The sequence below is a fragment of the Anarrhichthys ocellatus genome, unplaced genomic scaffold, assembly GCF_004355925.1.
Source record: "Anarrhichthys ocellatus isolate YVR2014 unplaced genomic scaffold, GSC_Weel_1.0 scaffold10, whole genome shotgun sequence".
NCBI classification, from domain to species: domain Eukaryota; kingdom Metazoa; phylum Chordata; class Actinopteri; order Perciformes; family Anarhichadidae; genus Anarrhichthys; species Anarrhichthys ocellatus.
The window spans coordinates 3,058,517-3,075,383 of record NW_022280040.1 but is presented as its reverse complement, the minus strand read 5'-3'; the positions used below and the strand labels follow the sequence as shown (position 1 = coordinate 3,075,383).

Sequence of the window (16,867 nt, the reverse complement as noted above, 5' to 3'; positions counted from 1 at the left end):
GTCTTGGTTACACGGCCTCCCCTGCTGGGCTAACTGTCCTAGCAACAGCAGCTTGACAAGCCGACTGCACTCTGCATCAGGTTCCACAGCTGAAAATTATGTGTCTCTGCCTTTTTTTTTTCAGTTCAATTTTGGGACAATGGAATGAGTTCCTCAGCTGCAAGGGTGCTGCTTGTATTCATCATTATTTAAGACAGGCTTTGAGAGCATCACAGATCATATAAACTGGCCCCACCCCCACCCCCCTCATGACACTGTAGCCAGTGAGATCTTAGTTGTGGCCAGCTGAATGTTTTCCGACCCATAACCATTCATTAATGGTCAAACACATTGTGTTGACCCCGCTCAAGGACAGAGCGTCCTATGTGCTGTGGTTTGCAGATTGTTTGCAGATCGTAATTACCACAGCTCTAAGCAATGTGCTTCAGTCTGCTTATCAGTGTAAACATTGATTTTTCTTTTTGTGCAAGAAGGTCACTTGTAGAGAAAATCGGAGCTCAAAATAATTACTGAATTGCATTCTTTCACTACTGATGATGACCAGGCTCAAATCTCTTCCGATGTTTCCGTTTTAGCATCGTACGCTGTTGTACTGGCAAAAAGGGATAACTGGGGACAAAACAAAACAGATCTGACAATACTGACACACTGACATTTATTTTCAGCTCACTGCCCACAAAGATAGAGATAGAGTTTCAGGTAAACAAATTCTCATTCCTGTTTTACCCCTGGCTCTGTCAGTCATCATTTGGCCTTATTGTGCAAGACAGACTACAGGCAACTGCACACAAGGTTGCTGTAACACCAACGTGCTCCCTCTTTGCACATGTAGAAATGACTGAAAAATACACTCCACACCTCCAACAGCTTATTTATTCTATATGTCAGTTATGTAACATTTCTACGAGGCTTTGTGTTGAAATCTTACATAGAACACTGTGCCAATATGGAAGAGTCCCTAGCGTGGTTAATTTGAACAAATAGGTCCTCTCAACAGCAAGCTGGATTCCCAGAAATAGCTGAAGAAACTGCTCAGAGTTAAGAGTTAATTTGCAGCGCTGCCAGACATCCTGTTGTTAGGTAAGTGTGTGTTTCGGGAGTAATGCAGAGAACAGCAGTTGTTTCTGGTGAGACTGTAAGTGGGTGACGGACGAAGGAGGTAGTGGAGGAAGCGAGGGAGTTATTTTAGTGTCTGTTATTGGATGAGATTTCAGTGAGGGTAAGCTATTACTTCCAGGGCCCAAAGTGTGAGATGTGAAAACTTCTGACACCTCCGCTGGTATGCTAAGGCTAACGCACCCAAACACATTCGTATGCACACACACACACAAACTAATTGTATTTCTTGTAGAAACCTGTTAAGTTCGATAACTCACACTGAAGGTGAAAGTGAAGGTGTGCAATTAAAGGCACATACAGTGCACTTCAGAGGAATTACAGCTGGAGTTTTTCTAACATTTTTTCATGGAAGAATGTAGGTCAGCAGAAAGGAAGGACACTCTTCGCATTCCCAGAAAACCCCAGAGTGGGAATATGATCCCTTAGTATCCAACCAGAGCCAAACTTAACTGAGAGGGCAATTCAGAGAGCGGTAAAGTGAAACAAAAGCTTGCACCCAGACATTTCACCAGAGACATATGGTAGGTATTAAGAAAAAACAGCTTTTGCATTTTTGGAATAACAGCCGATCCCACGGGAAAACCCATTTGGGGAAAGTCAGCTGAGCAGCAATAAGAGAGTCAAAAAGATCTTTTTAGCAGCAGGAACACATCAACATAGTTCTGCACTTAGTTTAGAGATTAGTGCAGTTACTTAGCCATAGCCGCTCCTTGTCCCTATTACTTATCATGACATATGATAATTAATCCTTGTTCAGTATGGGTTTGAATACCACCACACATCATTGACAGCTGAACAAACCCTACAAGGCAGTGAATTTCTCCAGTTTCACACTAGCCGTTCTCTGACCTGACATCGCTATATCTTATGGCTCATTAGATGCAATACAAGCAGCTTTGTGTTGCGCTGAGTCGCTTTATTTTATTATTTTCCGTTTAAGAAACGTAATCCTGAAAACTTCCTATTGTTTTTCCATCTCATCACCCGTGTAGGTGTGGGACACAGAGTTGGAGCGTACAGCAGAGGAGTGGGCAGAAACCTGTCTGTGGGAGCACGGCCCTGCCAGTTTACTGCCACAGATCGGACAGAACCTGGGAGCACACTGGGGAAGGTAAGCAAGAATTGAGTATACGCAGTCTTTTAATTTATCGTTTGTGACGGAGGCTTGCGTCTAATTCTGTGGATAGGAACATCGATAAGAACAGAATTGTTGTGTAATTTGATTTTACAGACACAGTAACATACAAATGTGAACTTGGACAGGGTCAAAATATGAGTCTTTTCGGCTGCCATGTTGGCCGGGAACCCATTGGAAAATTTAAAATCACAATATGACTATCCTGGATAAGTAGTTAGCCATATTTGGCTCAGACTGTTTTTTTTAAATAGTAAGGAATAGGTCACTTATTCTGTTGAGCTTTAGTTTACCACAACTGCTAGTTAGCTTTTCTGCCATTTCCTTCACAACACTAACACATTCACACACAGGACATATCATTTGCTACATTTGTACACTCAGCCTCCCATAGAGCGTCTGAAAACAGCACTGCTTCACATACGAGACTCTTGTTCCACATCTAATCATATCACTTCACAGTAAATATGTTCGCTTGATTCTAAATCAGATTGACTAACCACACATGCTGCCAAATTAGCGGCAAGCTTTGGTCACTGCTGTCTTTTCAGAGAGCACAAATGTTTGATTGAAAGCTAGATTCTTAATGGCAACAGCTGTGTTTACATTGCTGTGCTTACTACAAATGGTAGCTACATATGTACAGTGTTGTGTAAATTACTTTATCTTTTGATTGGGTCTTGAGACACCTTGCCAGGCTAAATTTTGAAGTTATGAGATGCTTGCTGTATGTTATCTCTTTAGCTACCACCTGTATCTTGGAAACATTTTTGCCAAACAACTTAGGGTTTTGTAAATCCAAGAGTTGCTTTGTTTTGCACTAATAAACTGTAGACTATGGGTAACATGCATATGCATATCGGTTCTAGAAAAGAGCTTTGATGCACAATACCAACTCCCACACCAAAAGAGACACAAGACAATAGAAATGTTTTTTGGAACATTGTCATCAAAGGTACATACGCTTACTCATCTCCCCAGGTTTCGCCCACCCACGTTCCATGTGCAGGCCTGGTATGATGAGGTGAAAGACTACTCCTTCCCTTACCCTCAGGAGTGTGACCCCTATTGCCCCTTCAGATGCTCCGGCCCAGTTTGTACTCATTACACACAGGTAGCTAGGTCTGGATCATACCATTTCTTTACCCTTTTTCCTCTTTAGACTTCATCCTTTAGTGATTTATGACTTAATAATCTGTTTTTCATGGTCTGTCTTGTTTTTCTTTTCGCAGCTGGTATGGGCCACCAGCAGTCGAATTGGGTGTGCCATCAACATATGTTACAACATGAATGTGTGGGGACAGATTTGGACCAAAGCCCTCTATCTTGTCTGCAACTATTCACCAAAGTAAGCACTTTTGTTGTGAGGTCCGTTCACAGCTGCATGTGACTGATATACAGGTTGAAACAATATTTATGTTAATTTGCTGCTGAATTTTGAACGTTTCTTTCACTCATAGTTGAAGTTCAAAATCATCACACACACAAAGGGGTTGGACAGGAATATGGTTTATTAATTTTAAAGCAGTATGTGTTTTGTGCAATCACTTCTGTTATACTACCTGAACAGGGGAAACTGGTGGGGACATTCGCCTTACAAACATGGGACCTCATGCTCTGCCTGTCCTCCCAGCTATGGAGGAGGCTGCAAGGACAACCTCTGCTTCAAAGGTATGTGACTGAAAAAAATAAATAAAGATATTGCTGGAAAGCCTGAGGAAGAATAAGCTTAATATACCCTGTTTTTGTGACTTTACTTGAAGATGACAGCTCTAACCCTCCACAAGAGGAAACAGAAGAAAACAATTTCATTGAGCCGGAGGCCCCCCATACTCCACAGAAGCCCCGGTCTAGGGCCTCCAAGCCCGAGCCTCCCAGTTTCCCCGCTCCAGCCCCCACCAAGCCCCCCACAGAGGACCTGCAGAAGAATGAAGCGGTCGACACACAGCAGATGTGTAAGCTGTCATTTAACTGTTTATTCTGGATCTAGTTTCATCTTAAAAGGGAGAGTGTAGATCTGGTTTAGGATTGGGAGGTGGCAAGAAATTTAGGACATGATCTAAAAGAAAAAAATTGGGACAAAACCAAATAATTTAGCGTTTACCCCGCAATCATTCGTAGACAACAAGCACAAAAAATGTGCTTGATCGGAAATCTTTTTCTTGCAATTTATCTTAAATTGCCTTGATGTTTTGCAGCCTTTTTTCATCTCCCTGATTAACCTTGACAGTTTCTGAAGTGTACTTAATATTGCAAGTCACTCTTTGGAGCAGGGAGGGGGGGTCTATTTCAGCATGATCCACCGAGTATGTGTTTGCTTTTGGCCGGCTGAGAGGGGTTGAGGGGCGAGAGGGGCTCCATGCGGTTTTTAAATGGCTTCCTCTCTGCAGTGAAACGGGCCTGTGCTTGTAAACTGAGAGGCTTCCTCTAGATTTGCTGACCACCCTGAACCTCGTTGCAGGAATTCTTCTCTTTGCTTCTTGAAGCATTAGAACAGTGTTCCTCGCTGGGTGTCTCTCAACTCAGCCTTTAAGAAACCAGTCGTCTGCATCAGAGCTGCCACTTCATACATGTTGGTTCCTGTACGAGCACTGAAAGGCCTTTATGTTTATGCTTTTCAGCTCAGTTTGTGATCTGTGACACTAAGCTCCGAGATCAGTGTAAAGGAACACCATGTAATAGGTACGGTTCATATTAAATATAATAAAAACAACAACACTACAAAATGGAGTATTCGGTTCACTTCACCTTATTTTTCCCATATTATTCACACAGATATGAGTGTCCAGCTGGGTGCCTAGATGCTACAGGAAAAGTAGTTGGGACAGTATACTATGAAATGGTGAGTACTTCAGTTCCTCAGGCTGAGTAATGCAAATGATGTGGTCAATATTAAGCCAATTAATAGAGACATTAAAGTGCTACTTGCTTACAACTGTGTCAGCAAAAGGCCATCAATATTATGTTGTAAATCAAATATTCTATTTGCAGCAATCCAGTGTGTGCAGAGCTGGTCTACATGCCGGTGTCATAGATAATGACGGAGGATGGATGGATGTGACACGACAAGGCAGAAAAGACTTTTTCATCAAATCCAACAAGAACGGAGTGCAGTCTCTTGGGTGAGACAATAATATTAGAAACATCACCATGATTTATACTGATGATATTTGATAGCAAGATTGGTCAAATATTCTCACAATAAGTGAAAAGAATGTAGTCTCATGTCATTGTTTGTGTTTCCTCTTGACAGAAAATATCTGAGTGCTAATTCCTTCACAGTTTCCAGAGTAGCAGGTTAGTCTGACAAAAATGTGACACTGTTCTTAGAGAGATGTAACATTTTGCATGACATTACTCTTTATAAGCTGTGTTGCAACGGTGTGTGTTGACACACCCTGTAATTCTTTCTTACAGTCAAAGCCATCACATGTGAAACCACAGTTGCACAGATGTGTTCATACCAAAAGCCTGCAAAACATTGTCCAAGGTATGAACCTGACTTTATGTCTGCCTGCATGCATACGTTTAGTTCTCCAGCATCATGTAAGTTGAAGTTATTAACCATGTCCAATTGTTCTATTTTTAGGTTATACTGCCCGAGAAACTGTTTAGAAGAAAATCCTCACATATCCCGAGTAATCGGCACCAAAATATACTCCGATGTAAGTCAAGCTACTGAAGCTGAATTCTTCACTTGGGTAACCAATGTCCAATGTCAATGTTTCTTACGTGAACCTTTCTCTTGCATACCTCTGTAGAAGTCCAGTATATGCCGAGCAGCGATCCACACTGGAGTAATCCGGAATGATGCGGGTGGCTATGTCGATGTAATGCCAGTGGACAAGCGGAAACACTACATTGCCTCATACCAAAATGGCATTTCCTCAGAGAGGTATGGCATGCCTAATCTAGCCCAAGCTGACCTCAGTGGCTAGTATGCGCGTGCAAATAGAAATATAAATAAAGTGTAAAAAACAAAGTCAAAATCAGAGGGTGGTTAGCATTCTATTATAGATTTCATTTTTTAGGGAGATAACTGGTCCTATTTCAGTATTATGTCTTTGGTTGGACAGTGAAGGGGTTAATCTTCTGAGCCTCAAAGAAAAGGAATGAGAAATCAATGGCTCCCAGGTAAAGAGAAATGGATCCACTCTGCCTTCCCTTGTGGATCTAGTCTTTTCAATATGCAGGCAGTTCATTACATCTCTCATGCAGTGTGCATGGGAGGGTGATTAACATGCCTCCAGTTTAAAATAATGAATAGCTTGGCAATTAGTGCAGAGGAGATGAGTGCATCTTAATGTAGTTCTGGGAGGGGTTTGTTTTTTTGGTAGTAAGTCAAAAAAGGGCAACGAGCAGACAAGGGTCTAAAGCTTAATATGGTGGCGCAGATAAACAAAAAAGCAAGAATGCAAAGCAGTGACAAACAAATGCAAATGCATCGAGTGAAAGGCATCAAACACAAAGGGGATCAAGTGGAAAGCAGGCCATGCACAATAGAGGCAACATCTTGCATTACCATTATAGTCTTACTTTGGTCTTGGTCGGCTTAGGTGGAATATCCTGGACTGGGAGCTTGTTACCTTAGCCTTGTTAAGAAGCAATTTAAAAAGGTAAGGATTTAACAGAAGGTGTAGGCATTAGGTTAGTTCTTCTAATACAGTACGAGTTGGTCAACAACAGTGGGAAACACGACAGACTTTCTGCATCTGAACTCTTAAAGGGACCAAATCACTGCAGCTGTAGAGGCCATGTGGATAATTTGCAAGTAAACTCAACACACATGAAATATAAGGAGGGGTAAGCTTTGTGAGGATTGAAAAAGATAAAACATATGCAACACATCCGGCTTCACAGACATAGTAGTTTAACGGTTAAGTCTTGTTGTGACAATGTGACACTCAGTGTCAAAGGCATCCCAAAACATACTTTTAGGACAAAGGATCTCACGTAGGAAAGAGCAGGTGAGCAAGTACACTGCATCGTCTTCATAGAAGTATATTTTTGCTTATATTGCCCCATTATTTTCCCATTTCTACTCTGAAGAGGAGGGGTGACAATCTTTGAAACCACCTGCTAACTCAGAGCAGCAAACAAGATTGTTTTTTTCATTGGTTTTACAGTGGCTATTGGTGTGTTAGGAACCATAAGCCAGGCAATAAAATACCTGCCCAATTCAAAAATCCCCTACAGGAGATAATACAGCTGTTCTGCATCAAGAGGACCGAGAAGGTATACGCTTTTGACCAGGATACATCTTAATAATGTTCAATGCCTCTCTGATATTGAACAACGTTCTATTTTAATTAATCCTTGGGTATGCGTGCGTTGTTTCATAATAATAATAATAATAATAGTTGTTTGTCACCATCTTCCTCCATAATGGGTCCTCTGAGGCTGAAAGGGAATTGCAAAGAAGGGAGCTTGTGTTTGCATAGGAGAAGAAAGTGAGAGCATGTGTTGAATCATGCTGCAACACTTTACAACAGCATTAAGGTTACAGGTCTGTACCAGCCTCTGTTCAAAGCTAAAGAGTGACCCACATACTGTATAGTATGGTCTAGTTTGTTTTTTTAAATATAAAATTGCACCACCTTTGGGTTGTTTTACGGTCTGCAGAATGACTATTGTTAACATGACCTGCGTAGAGGACAAACACACACTCATTTATTCTATGGCCTTCCCCATCTCTTTCTGTCCTCCCCTCTCTCTTCCCCTTCCTCTCTCCATCACATTATTCTTTGTCACTTCACTGAGATGCCTGATGTCTGTTAGTATCTGCCCATCATTTATCTGTCTCCTTTAACTTCACAACATGTCTGTCTTTGTTGGATTAACACATAAAGGTCCCCCTGTGTTTATGTAAAAATGGCTGGTTTATCTGTTTTGTCAGGGAGCCCGAACCTCTATCTGTTTGTGTCCCATCTGTCATTAAAGTGTCAGACAACACTGATGTGGACGCTTCTCCGTAAAAACCTGAAGTCTATTTGCTTGTGTGTGCATGTCATCTACGTCTCTCTGCAAAAGGCTGGGACGTGTTTTGTATCTGACACATGCTGCCATCCAGACTTGACTCTCCCTCTTCTTTCTCGTTTCCCTGTAGCCTTCAAAACCCTCCTGGAGGAAAGGCGTTCCGGGTGTTCGCTGTGATTTGAGTGCCCCAGAGGGCGGCTTCACCAAACAGAAAGCACACTTGGGCTGTTGAATAGGCAGTAATCAAGCCCTGTTGTCAAACTCAAATGACTGAAATGTTTCTGGCTTTGCTACACTCCAGGGGTTAGAGGTCGTCTCCATGACGGCGTAAACCGAGCAACAAAAAACTTGACACATACACAATGAGATACTGGCAGTATTCACTCGCACTGAGTGTACAATTTGTCATCTTTAGCAGGAAATTTATATCTGAAAACTTTGTAAATATCTCTGAAAATGTTGTAGATATTTGTAAATAGTATCACACGTGTGTCTTTGTGCCATCACCTTGCCCTCTTAACAAATAGCTGTGTATGATTCAGTATAAAACTGATTCTAGCAATCCTATGATATAACATTATAATGGCACTTAAGGATGAATCATTTTTATTGTATCAAGTCTGGCACATTTTTACCTGTGCTCTGGAGAGGTCTCTTGTCATGTTTTGTACGTTTTTTAATGATTGGGGAACAAATTGTGCATTTATTTTTATATGATTATGCTCTATATCAATATGATTTATAAAGGATGCTGCTATACGTTTAAAAAAAATGTTTTATTGCTGTTGCAATTGCCAGTGTGATGGGTTTTGTTTGTTTCCAGATGATGTGGTTTAGTTAAAACTCCCTGCAGGTCGGGAAGTATACTCATCCCTCAGAGTTGTCATTCTCGAAACAAAACCTATACAGCATGTGTCAGACTTTATCATGCATTGCATTTTACTGGATGTTGTTACCCCATATATGTTTTCCGTTTTGACATAGATAAACAGAAGCAATACCATGCAACAATTATATTTCATACAGTGTACAATGTAGAAGAATCAACAGATATATTTGCTCATATTTCTGACCAGCTCTCAGCTTTTCTTACAAGCTGCAATCGATATAATGGTCAATTCATTGTATTTTTGTCACCGTTTCTTTCTGCATCATACATATTTTCCTACCTCAGGTTTTTAGGGAAAGTCCATTTTGCAATAAAATACTCCAACCAACACCATTCTCTCTCAGACATTGGCTTCTGATATTTAAATCACTCAAAGTCAACGTGAAATGCGTTTGCAAACATATTTACATTTGGACTATATACACCTAAAAATGGCAGAAATCTGATTATATTATAATTGGCCTTTGTTGTCATTATCAATACCTTTAGAACTAAACATCTAAGGCGCCTTATTCCATAATTCAAGTGTTTAAAAACACTTGAAGTATCTGTTTCGGAGCCACTGCCCCAAAAATTGCAATTCCTACATTTTTTAGCTTAGAAAATGACAAATGTCTCCTTCAAACTTATGTTAATGATAGATGTCCTGCTGGCAGTGATTATAGGGTGGTGTGCCATGTTCATTCCTGTTCTTGAAGAATTCTTGAAAGTAACATTGTTGTAACTCATGTTTGCTTAAACAAAAACCACCACACTGACTCATTTTACCTCAAACATAGTCAAAGAGAAATCTGGGATGAGTTTTTAAAGTTGCAGACTGACACAAAAATACTCATGTAATAGTCTAAAAGTAAAAAAGCTATATCTTAAAATGATCAAATATTGGCATTCTAAAACTGGGAAGCCATGTTCACAGAAAGCTTGTCAGTGGTCCTGGAACAGTTCATCTGATATGGGTCATGATGCCCGCACATTAAAGCTGACAATCTGCTCTAAAACCTCCTTGGCAATCAGTCGTTTTACATTTGCTCTTACCCAGTGGATAAGTATGCAGAGTCAAAGATCAAAGTACCGCAGGGAGTCACTGAAGTGGTAGGTTTTGTGGGTCGAATGACAACTGAACCCAATTCCCTGGACTTCCAGATCCATTGCCGCGTTTGAGGGAGAAGCCTGCACTACCAACGTCAAAGTCTCACAGGATGTGGCAACCCCCTCCCTGATATCCATACTGTTTATTCATCCAAACCTTGGAGAGCGGACGCGTTTTATTTTAAATGTCCCAGCTTTCCTCTTAGTGTCCGTCACCAGGGAGCTGAGTTGTCACTCCTCATTTGCTTTTGAGCAGCAATGGAGTGAAATGACCAATCCGTAATGGGTTCCACTATATCCTTGTCCCGACAGTGTTATGATGTCTGGAGGGCTGCAATAGGTTGTGACTCAGGCTGCCAGTCTTTGTTATTGCCCAGACAAGTGCTATGTAATCTTACATGACGCCTTTGGGTCAGTGACACAATATGAATGCCACCTTCTGAAATGCATTTTGTATGAGTTTTATGGGTTTAAATTAGTGGGTATTGCATTCACATATCTATCTGCATTGGCAGATTTAATTGTGCATTTGGTGGAGTACATGCTACATGCACTCTGACCCTCACAACATATGGAAAACAAGTTATTGGTCGTGAAGCATGAGAAAAGGGAGATAAATGTGCGTGTGCGTCTCTGCATGAGGTTGAAAACTTGACATCATGTTCAAATATGTGTGCAAGCATTCACTCATTTACGCTCTGACACATCACGTTTAGATCAAACCCCAATCACTTGTGATTGGCTGAGCTCTGCAGGAGAAAGGGCTGCGGAGTGATTGATAGGCTGTCCATCTGCGCCCAGGTCCTGTGAGAGAAAAGAGAGGCATACATCAGACAGGTGTCAAAACTCACAGCGGGGTGTGGTGATAGGTGGCGGGGGCTCTGATGAATGAAAGGTAAGAGGATGACGAGCGTAGTGAAAGGGAGAAAGAGGGGACGTAGGAAAGGGCAGAGAGATAACTTGAAGGCTAGAGAAAGCAGCGTGATGTTTTGACACCTTCATGAGCATGACATTGGGATAGCATCTGCAGAATTGTTCATCCTTTCCAAACTTTTAGAGTTTATAACAACAATACAAGATTCAAGTTTCCCGAAAAAAAGAAATTTGCAGGAGCAGTTTTATAGCATTGTTGGACACTATTAGTTAAAAAAAAATACTGCATGATTTCATGGAAGAGGTGCAACACATCAATTGATGGTGATAAATCGTTGTGTTCCTTCATCTGCGACCCACCAGACAGACAAGGGTGTGTTGCGAGCAAACTGACAGAGCGACAGCCACAGGCCCATTAGGGCCAAGGAGACTGAGTGCCGTGAAGACAGATGGGATGAAAGACAAGCTTGCAGCTCGCAGGGTCTGCATGGTGCCACCGGTGTTTTCAGACTGTCACTTAAAATAAGGAAGGGCATTAATAACCTCCTCACTGTGCTCTGCTCAGCTGCAGTCTGGCGCTTCTTGCAGGGCTAAATGTGGCGCTGCATGGCAGCAGACTGGCAGACTGTGTCAAAGAGACCATATACACCTGGGGAAAGGGGGGGGGGGGGAAAGGCAGGCAGACAGTTTGAATGTGCTTGTGCATTTGTTTGTGCTGTATGGTATGTGTGTGTGTGTGCATGTGCTATATATTTGGATTTCGTTGTATTTTTTTCGCTCGCTCACCTGTTTGTTTTTGTGCTATGTCTGTGCTGCCTGTCCCACTATGGTTGGATGGGAATCAGATAGCAGTGATGCAGTCAGGGAAGCCGTCAGCACACCAAGGTGAAAAAATATGGTTGCCAGTGGTAATGACTGTGTTCCTTCTTGTCAAACCTTTACTTTGGCAGATGAACAAAACATCAAATCTGACAGGGAGTGGGTTTTTTTTCCCCTCATGATCCAAAAATATTACATGTACATAGCCACACTGTGAATGTGTTTTTTCAAAGATGGAGTGGGTACTTTGGTGGAGAGCAAGCTTTTCCTGAGTGGCAAGGTGACTCATATAATTATCGAGTTATTTTAGGCCTCTGTGCTTTTAAAACAAACCTCTGACAAATCTTAGACATTTGATTTATAATAAACATTCATTACCAACTGGCTCTGCTGTGACCAACCCACCCAACTACTTGACTGAAATTGAACATCTTATAACATGCAGTCAAATTGGTGCTCAAGACCATTCAGTTGTTCAGTTCTACTGAAATACAAGCTATTTAACTTGATACTTTAAAATCAATCAGGATGACTGAAGATGTGTTAAATGTTTTTGTGTATCTAGCCTGTGCTCATGTGGAGCATGGAAACAAGTAGTACTAAAACTTGTCAAACTGCAATAAAGTATGTTACATGGTTCTCTTATTGGACCGTTTTACTGAGGTGTGACCAGTGTGACCCAACACTGTCAAACCAATGGTTACCTTCACTTGAATGGTTATAGTATTCTGGTATAATCTGCAATGTGAGCTTTAGTGCTGCACATTAAATCCTGGAACAAAATAGTGCCATTGGAGAGTGCTGAAGCTACAGCAGCTGCATGATGTCAGCAACTCAGACTTTTCCAATGTGTTGTATCAGGTTAATTGCAAGAGGCTTCAACAGATCAAAAACTCCCTCTTTTCTTTGGCCCAGCACAAATAAATTAGACTTTCCAAGAGAAAAGGCTCCTTTTGTTTGATAGGAAATTAAGAAGGTAGGAGTAAAAAAAACAATCGAGAACATCTGGCAAAGTAACTCCTGACAGATTATGCTAAACACAATAATGTGCATCTATATATTTACATGTTAGCTATTGTGCTGTCTCTCACTGTCTCACTTGTACACAGACATATCTGTATGCATACAATGATGAACATACACATTCATCTTACTTCTGTCAGACAGGACAACAGACATATTTTCCAACACTTTATTACCATGGGGGAGGGGGGGGACCTGTTCATCAGGTGATTTATTGTCAACAATTTGCACACATAAGACACTAACACTGATATTTGTTCCTGTATAAATGGGTGTCAGTGAAGCAGTTATATGCTCTGGATGCAGATGCTGGCCACATGTAAAAACCTTTCCAAAAACAGGCACTGTGGAGAAGGGAAAGTTGTGCTTACAGTACCTCTCCAGGAGGGGCTGGCTGCCTCCCAGACTGGACTGCTGTTAGATCTGTCCAGTCTGAATAAATAATGACAGTCCACATCATCTGGACACATACAAAAGACAATTCATATCTCCTGTTTGAAGGCATGCAAGTGCCTGGACCAAATGCTAAGCCTCGTTACACCCGTATAATTCATCAATGTTTCATAGAAGTCTTACTTTTACAGAACACATTTCTACAAGTGAGCCGTCTAGCAGAGGTGTCCTGTTTATGCTCCAGATGTGATTGCATTAATGACAATGATAAAAACAAAACTAGCTCAGGAATGTGGCATTAATCTTCACACACAACGCCATGAATAATAGAGGAAATGGATTGAGTTTCAAAGAGCCCTGCCTATCCGAGACACAATCGGACGACCTGCAAGTAAAAGAAACACTTGTTTGCAAAGGAAAGAAAAATAAATGTTGATGAAGAACAGAAACAGAGTATGAGATGCCTGGCAAGGCAACAAGGAACACTCTGAAGAAGCTACATACAGTCGAGGTGAGGGTCACGGCCGAACAATAAGGCCATGCATGGTAGATGGGCACACTTCTTTGCCGTCAGTCATAATAGAAGAAAGATGAAGTGGGAGAGTCTTTGGGCCCAAGCCTAGAGGGCCCATGGGTAGTGGGAGAAGAGCACAGCGTGAAAAAAGTCATGAGAAACGACAGTTAATAGTAAACTGCATCAAAAGGAGTCCCAGAATATGTTTGTTTTCAAGATTTTGTACGAGTCAGCAAAAAGTAGCCCCCTTTGTAGCTGCCTGCACTACATAGTTCAGTCGCCAGACTTATGAGCAGTGGGTGATGCAGCAAACACAATTATAACAGAAGTGTTCTGGTGCAATTAAATTGGGATCATCAGGGAGCAAAGAGTGCAAAATATAAAGAGCTGCAACGAATCAGGCATCGGCGACAGGCCGCAAAATCACGGAGGAGGCTGTCCCCGGACTCTGACGTCATCGCTGACCTTTCGTGTATTTACAGAGGAGGTTTGATTTCCACACTTTTTCCATGCTCACACATGAGCCGTTGTGAAGCGGGCCCTGGAGGTAAAAGAGTAGCTTTGTCCCGACCTGGACGGAGAGCACTGGAGTCATGTGCTTCTGCCAATCCCGAAGAAGGGCCCACAAGCCACGGCCATTGAGAGAAGCACAAGCATCACCTGTTTTATATTAAATCTGTCAGATTAAATAAGGAAGCCAATAACCTGCAGCTCTCAGGGAGTAGGTTTAGCCAAATCTGACCCTCTGCTACTCTGATCATAGTTCTCCAAACTGTTTTCACACGGAGTTGAGGGACAGGACAGACACATTTTGCAAAGAAATCCATGAAATTGCACCTGATCATTTGTTGACGTATTAAATGAGATGCAAGGCGATAAAGACCTCGTCTTTTGTATTTCAGCAACAACAAAGCATCTGGGTTTTTATTTGGGATAATGCAGCTTGGCTTAAATCCCCAGCACTTAAACTGATTGATTTTCGGGGTTTTATGGAGCAAAATAGAACATCTATTATACAACTTATATGTTGCTCATTCATCACCTTGTTAAATTATTGAACAAGTACAGAGATCTCATTGTCATAGAGTAGAAACATTAAGACATTTAAAGAGCCCTTTCAAAGTACTCCCCCTAATGCAGCAGACAATATTGCCCTCTACAGGGCATCCACATTAGTCACGCTTGCCTGTCTCCACTCTTTTTTGGGGGGAGGGAGGAGAGACTGTGACGAGTTAAAGAGACACAGCACCACATGTGTTGATGAATGTATAATTACCTAAGTGTTTAGAGACCTTGAGATTCAGGGGGTGCAGGTTAGCACCTTGAGATCAAGACCCTGGATTACACCCTCTTGACATTTAGCATCTGCTTTGCTGTGGTGTCCTTCGGCATGAGTCCCTGCTAGCTTCATGTCAGGTCTTCTGTAGTTCACCCTCACTGTGAAGGGCACAGGAGAAAGAATGACAGCGAGGAACTCAATAATTCCCAAATGTCATTTATAAAAAGGATAACAGAAATGATGTCAGTCTTATAAATTCAAAATAATGTGTTGACAAGAAAAATAATTGTGTTTTTATCACGTGAAATTGAATTAAAAAGATATTATGCAGACTGATTAATAACTCCAAAAGATATTAAGGTCTAATTCATCAAGTGTCTCTGACTTTGAAAGATGATTAAAATGAATGAGATGGTCACATCTGGTCAGCGATCCAGGACCAGTCCCTCCTTCACTTGATGATACACAGTCTATGAATTCTGCCTCTGGTCTCCAAATTAGCTGCGTGGCATGAAAGAAAGAGGAAGAGGAAGAAGAAAGAAAGAGGTGTCTCATCACTCTTGAGGTAGTGGGGGGAGGTCACCTTACTCCTCTTGTCCTCCAAGAGGAGCTGAGTGGGATGATTCAGCCTCCCTCGGTCTATGAGAAACACCAAAGCAACAGAACAGCTACGTCTCCAGAGATCCAACCCTGGGTTCAGCCTAACTGTGGCATGAGATGGACCCCAATTTAGGACACAAAGACATAGGTCAAACCAGCAGGAGGTATAGCCTTTCCCTGAGAATGAGCCACTCCTTTTCTATTCATTGCGACCATGCTCTGTCCTCTCTTCTTCCTATTTTTGTGTTTTCCCCTCTGCTTCACCCTCATCCATCTGCATCTCTTTCCTGCTTTCCCTCACTCACTTTCCTCACCCTTCATCCTCCCCCATTACCATAATGATCGTTGGTGTACCTACACAGTGTACCTCTGAAGCTAATTATCTCAGTCCTGCGCTCATTTACAATTATAAATCTTCTCTGAATGCAAATGCACACTTTATCTCATTGTACATAAGCCAGAATTGAGAACGGACAATCATGCAAGGTGTATCTGCCAGCCATGAATTTGAACAAGCTGACACGCTGCCGCAAATTAAATCTTATCCTCAGCTCTTCTGATAACATGTTTTGGTTAATTTGGCAACGCGAGGAACCCTTGTAATAGGTTTATACGCTCTACTAATATACGCACATCTGAGATTGAAGGAAAGGACCCTCTTGAATCTCCCACTCTCACGACTCACCTTCTAGAGAAGGACAGAGAGGCCCTCCAACCACTTTTAGCTGTTATGGAGTAAATCACAAACATGTCATAGCTTGATCCTCTGGGACTATACACAACCTTAGCTGTCCTATATTGTGTGACTAACCAATGTCCTCCTTGGATGGCCAAGGACCCAGAACAGCCCACATCTCTTATTCTGAGAAATTAGCTTTTTTCCCCCCTCTTTCCACACTTGCTTTTTTTTTTTTTTCCTTCAGGCATTGACATTTAATCAAACCCAAATCCCATTGTGCCTATTAACATATCAGGCTGATATGGGTTGCTGTAAAAAGCTTGAGTACAAGAACCCGGAGCACATCATTACCATAACTCTGCCTGTGTGATCTCTATTTTCACTCCTCCGCCCACATGTAAAAATGCTTACCTGGCAAACAACTAAGCATGGAATCCTCTCTCTCTCTCTCTCTCTCTCTCTCTCTCTCTCTCTCTCTC

General features: G+C 41.8%; 1 protein-coding gene across 1 annotated transcript in view; it reads left to right on the top strand.

Annotated features, from left to right (window-relative positions):
- crispld1a (cysteine-rich secretory protein LCCL domain containing 1a) overlaps positions 1 to 9,607 on the top strand; it is a 14,795-nt gene extending 5,188 nt beyond the window's left edge. The window contains exons 3-15 of the mRNA XM_031850425.1: positions 2,112 to 2,230; positions 3,236 to 3,368; positions 3,487 to 3,602; positions 3,825 to 3,925; positions 4,018 to 4,209; positions 4,876 to 4,936; positions 5,030 to 5,096; positions 5,246 to 5,376; positions 5,508 to 5,551; positions 5,672 to 5,744; positions 5,844 to 5,919; positions 6,016 to 6,149; positions 8,361 to 9,607. Of these exons, the coding sequence (XP_031706285.1) occupies positions 2,112 to 2,230; positions 3,236 to 3,368; positions 3,487 to 3,602; positions 3,825 to 3,925; positions 4,018 to 4,209; positions 4,876 to 4,936; positions 5,030 to 5,096; positions 5,246 to 5,376; positions 5,508 to 5,551; positions 5,672 to 5,744; positions 5,844 to 5,919; positions 6,016 to 6,149; positions 8,361 to 8,412 (1,299 nt within the window). The 3' untranslated portion in view covers positions 8,413 to 9,607. The remainder of the gene's footprint in view (positions 1 to 2,111; positions 2,231 to 3,235; positions 3,369 to 3,486; positions 3,603 to 3,824; positions 3,926 to 4,017; positions 4,210 to 4,875; positions 4,937 to 5,029; positions 5,097 to 5,245; positions 5,377 to 5,507; positions 5,552 to 5,671; positions 5,745 to 5,843; positions 5,920 to 6,015; positions 6,150 to 8,360) is intronic.
- Positions 9,608 to 16,867: the final 7,260 nt, after the last annotated feature.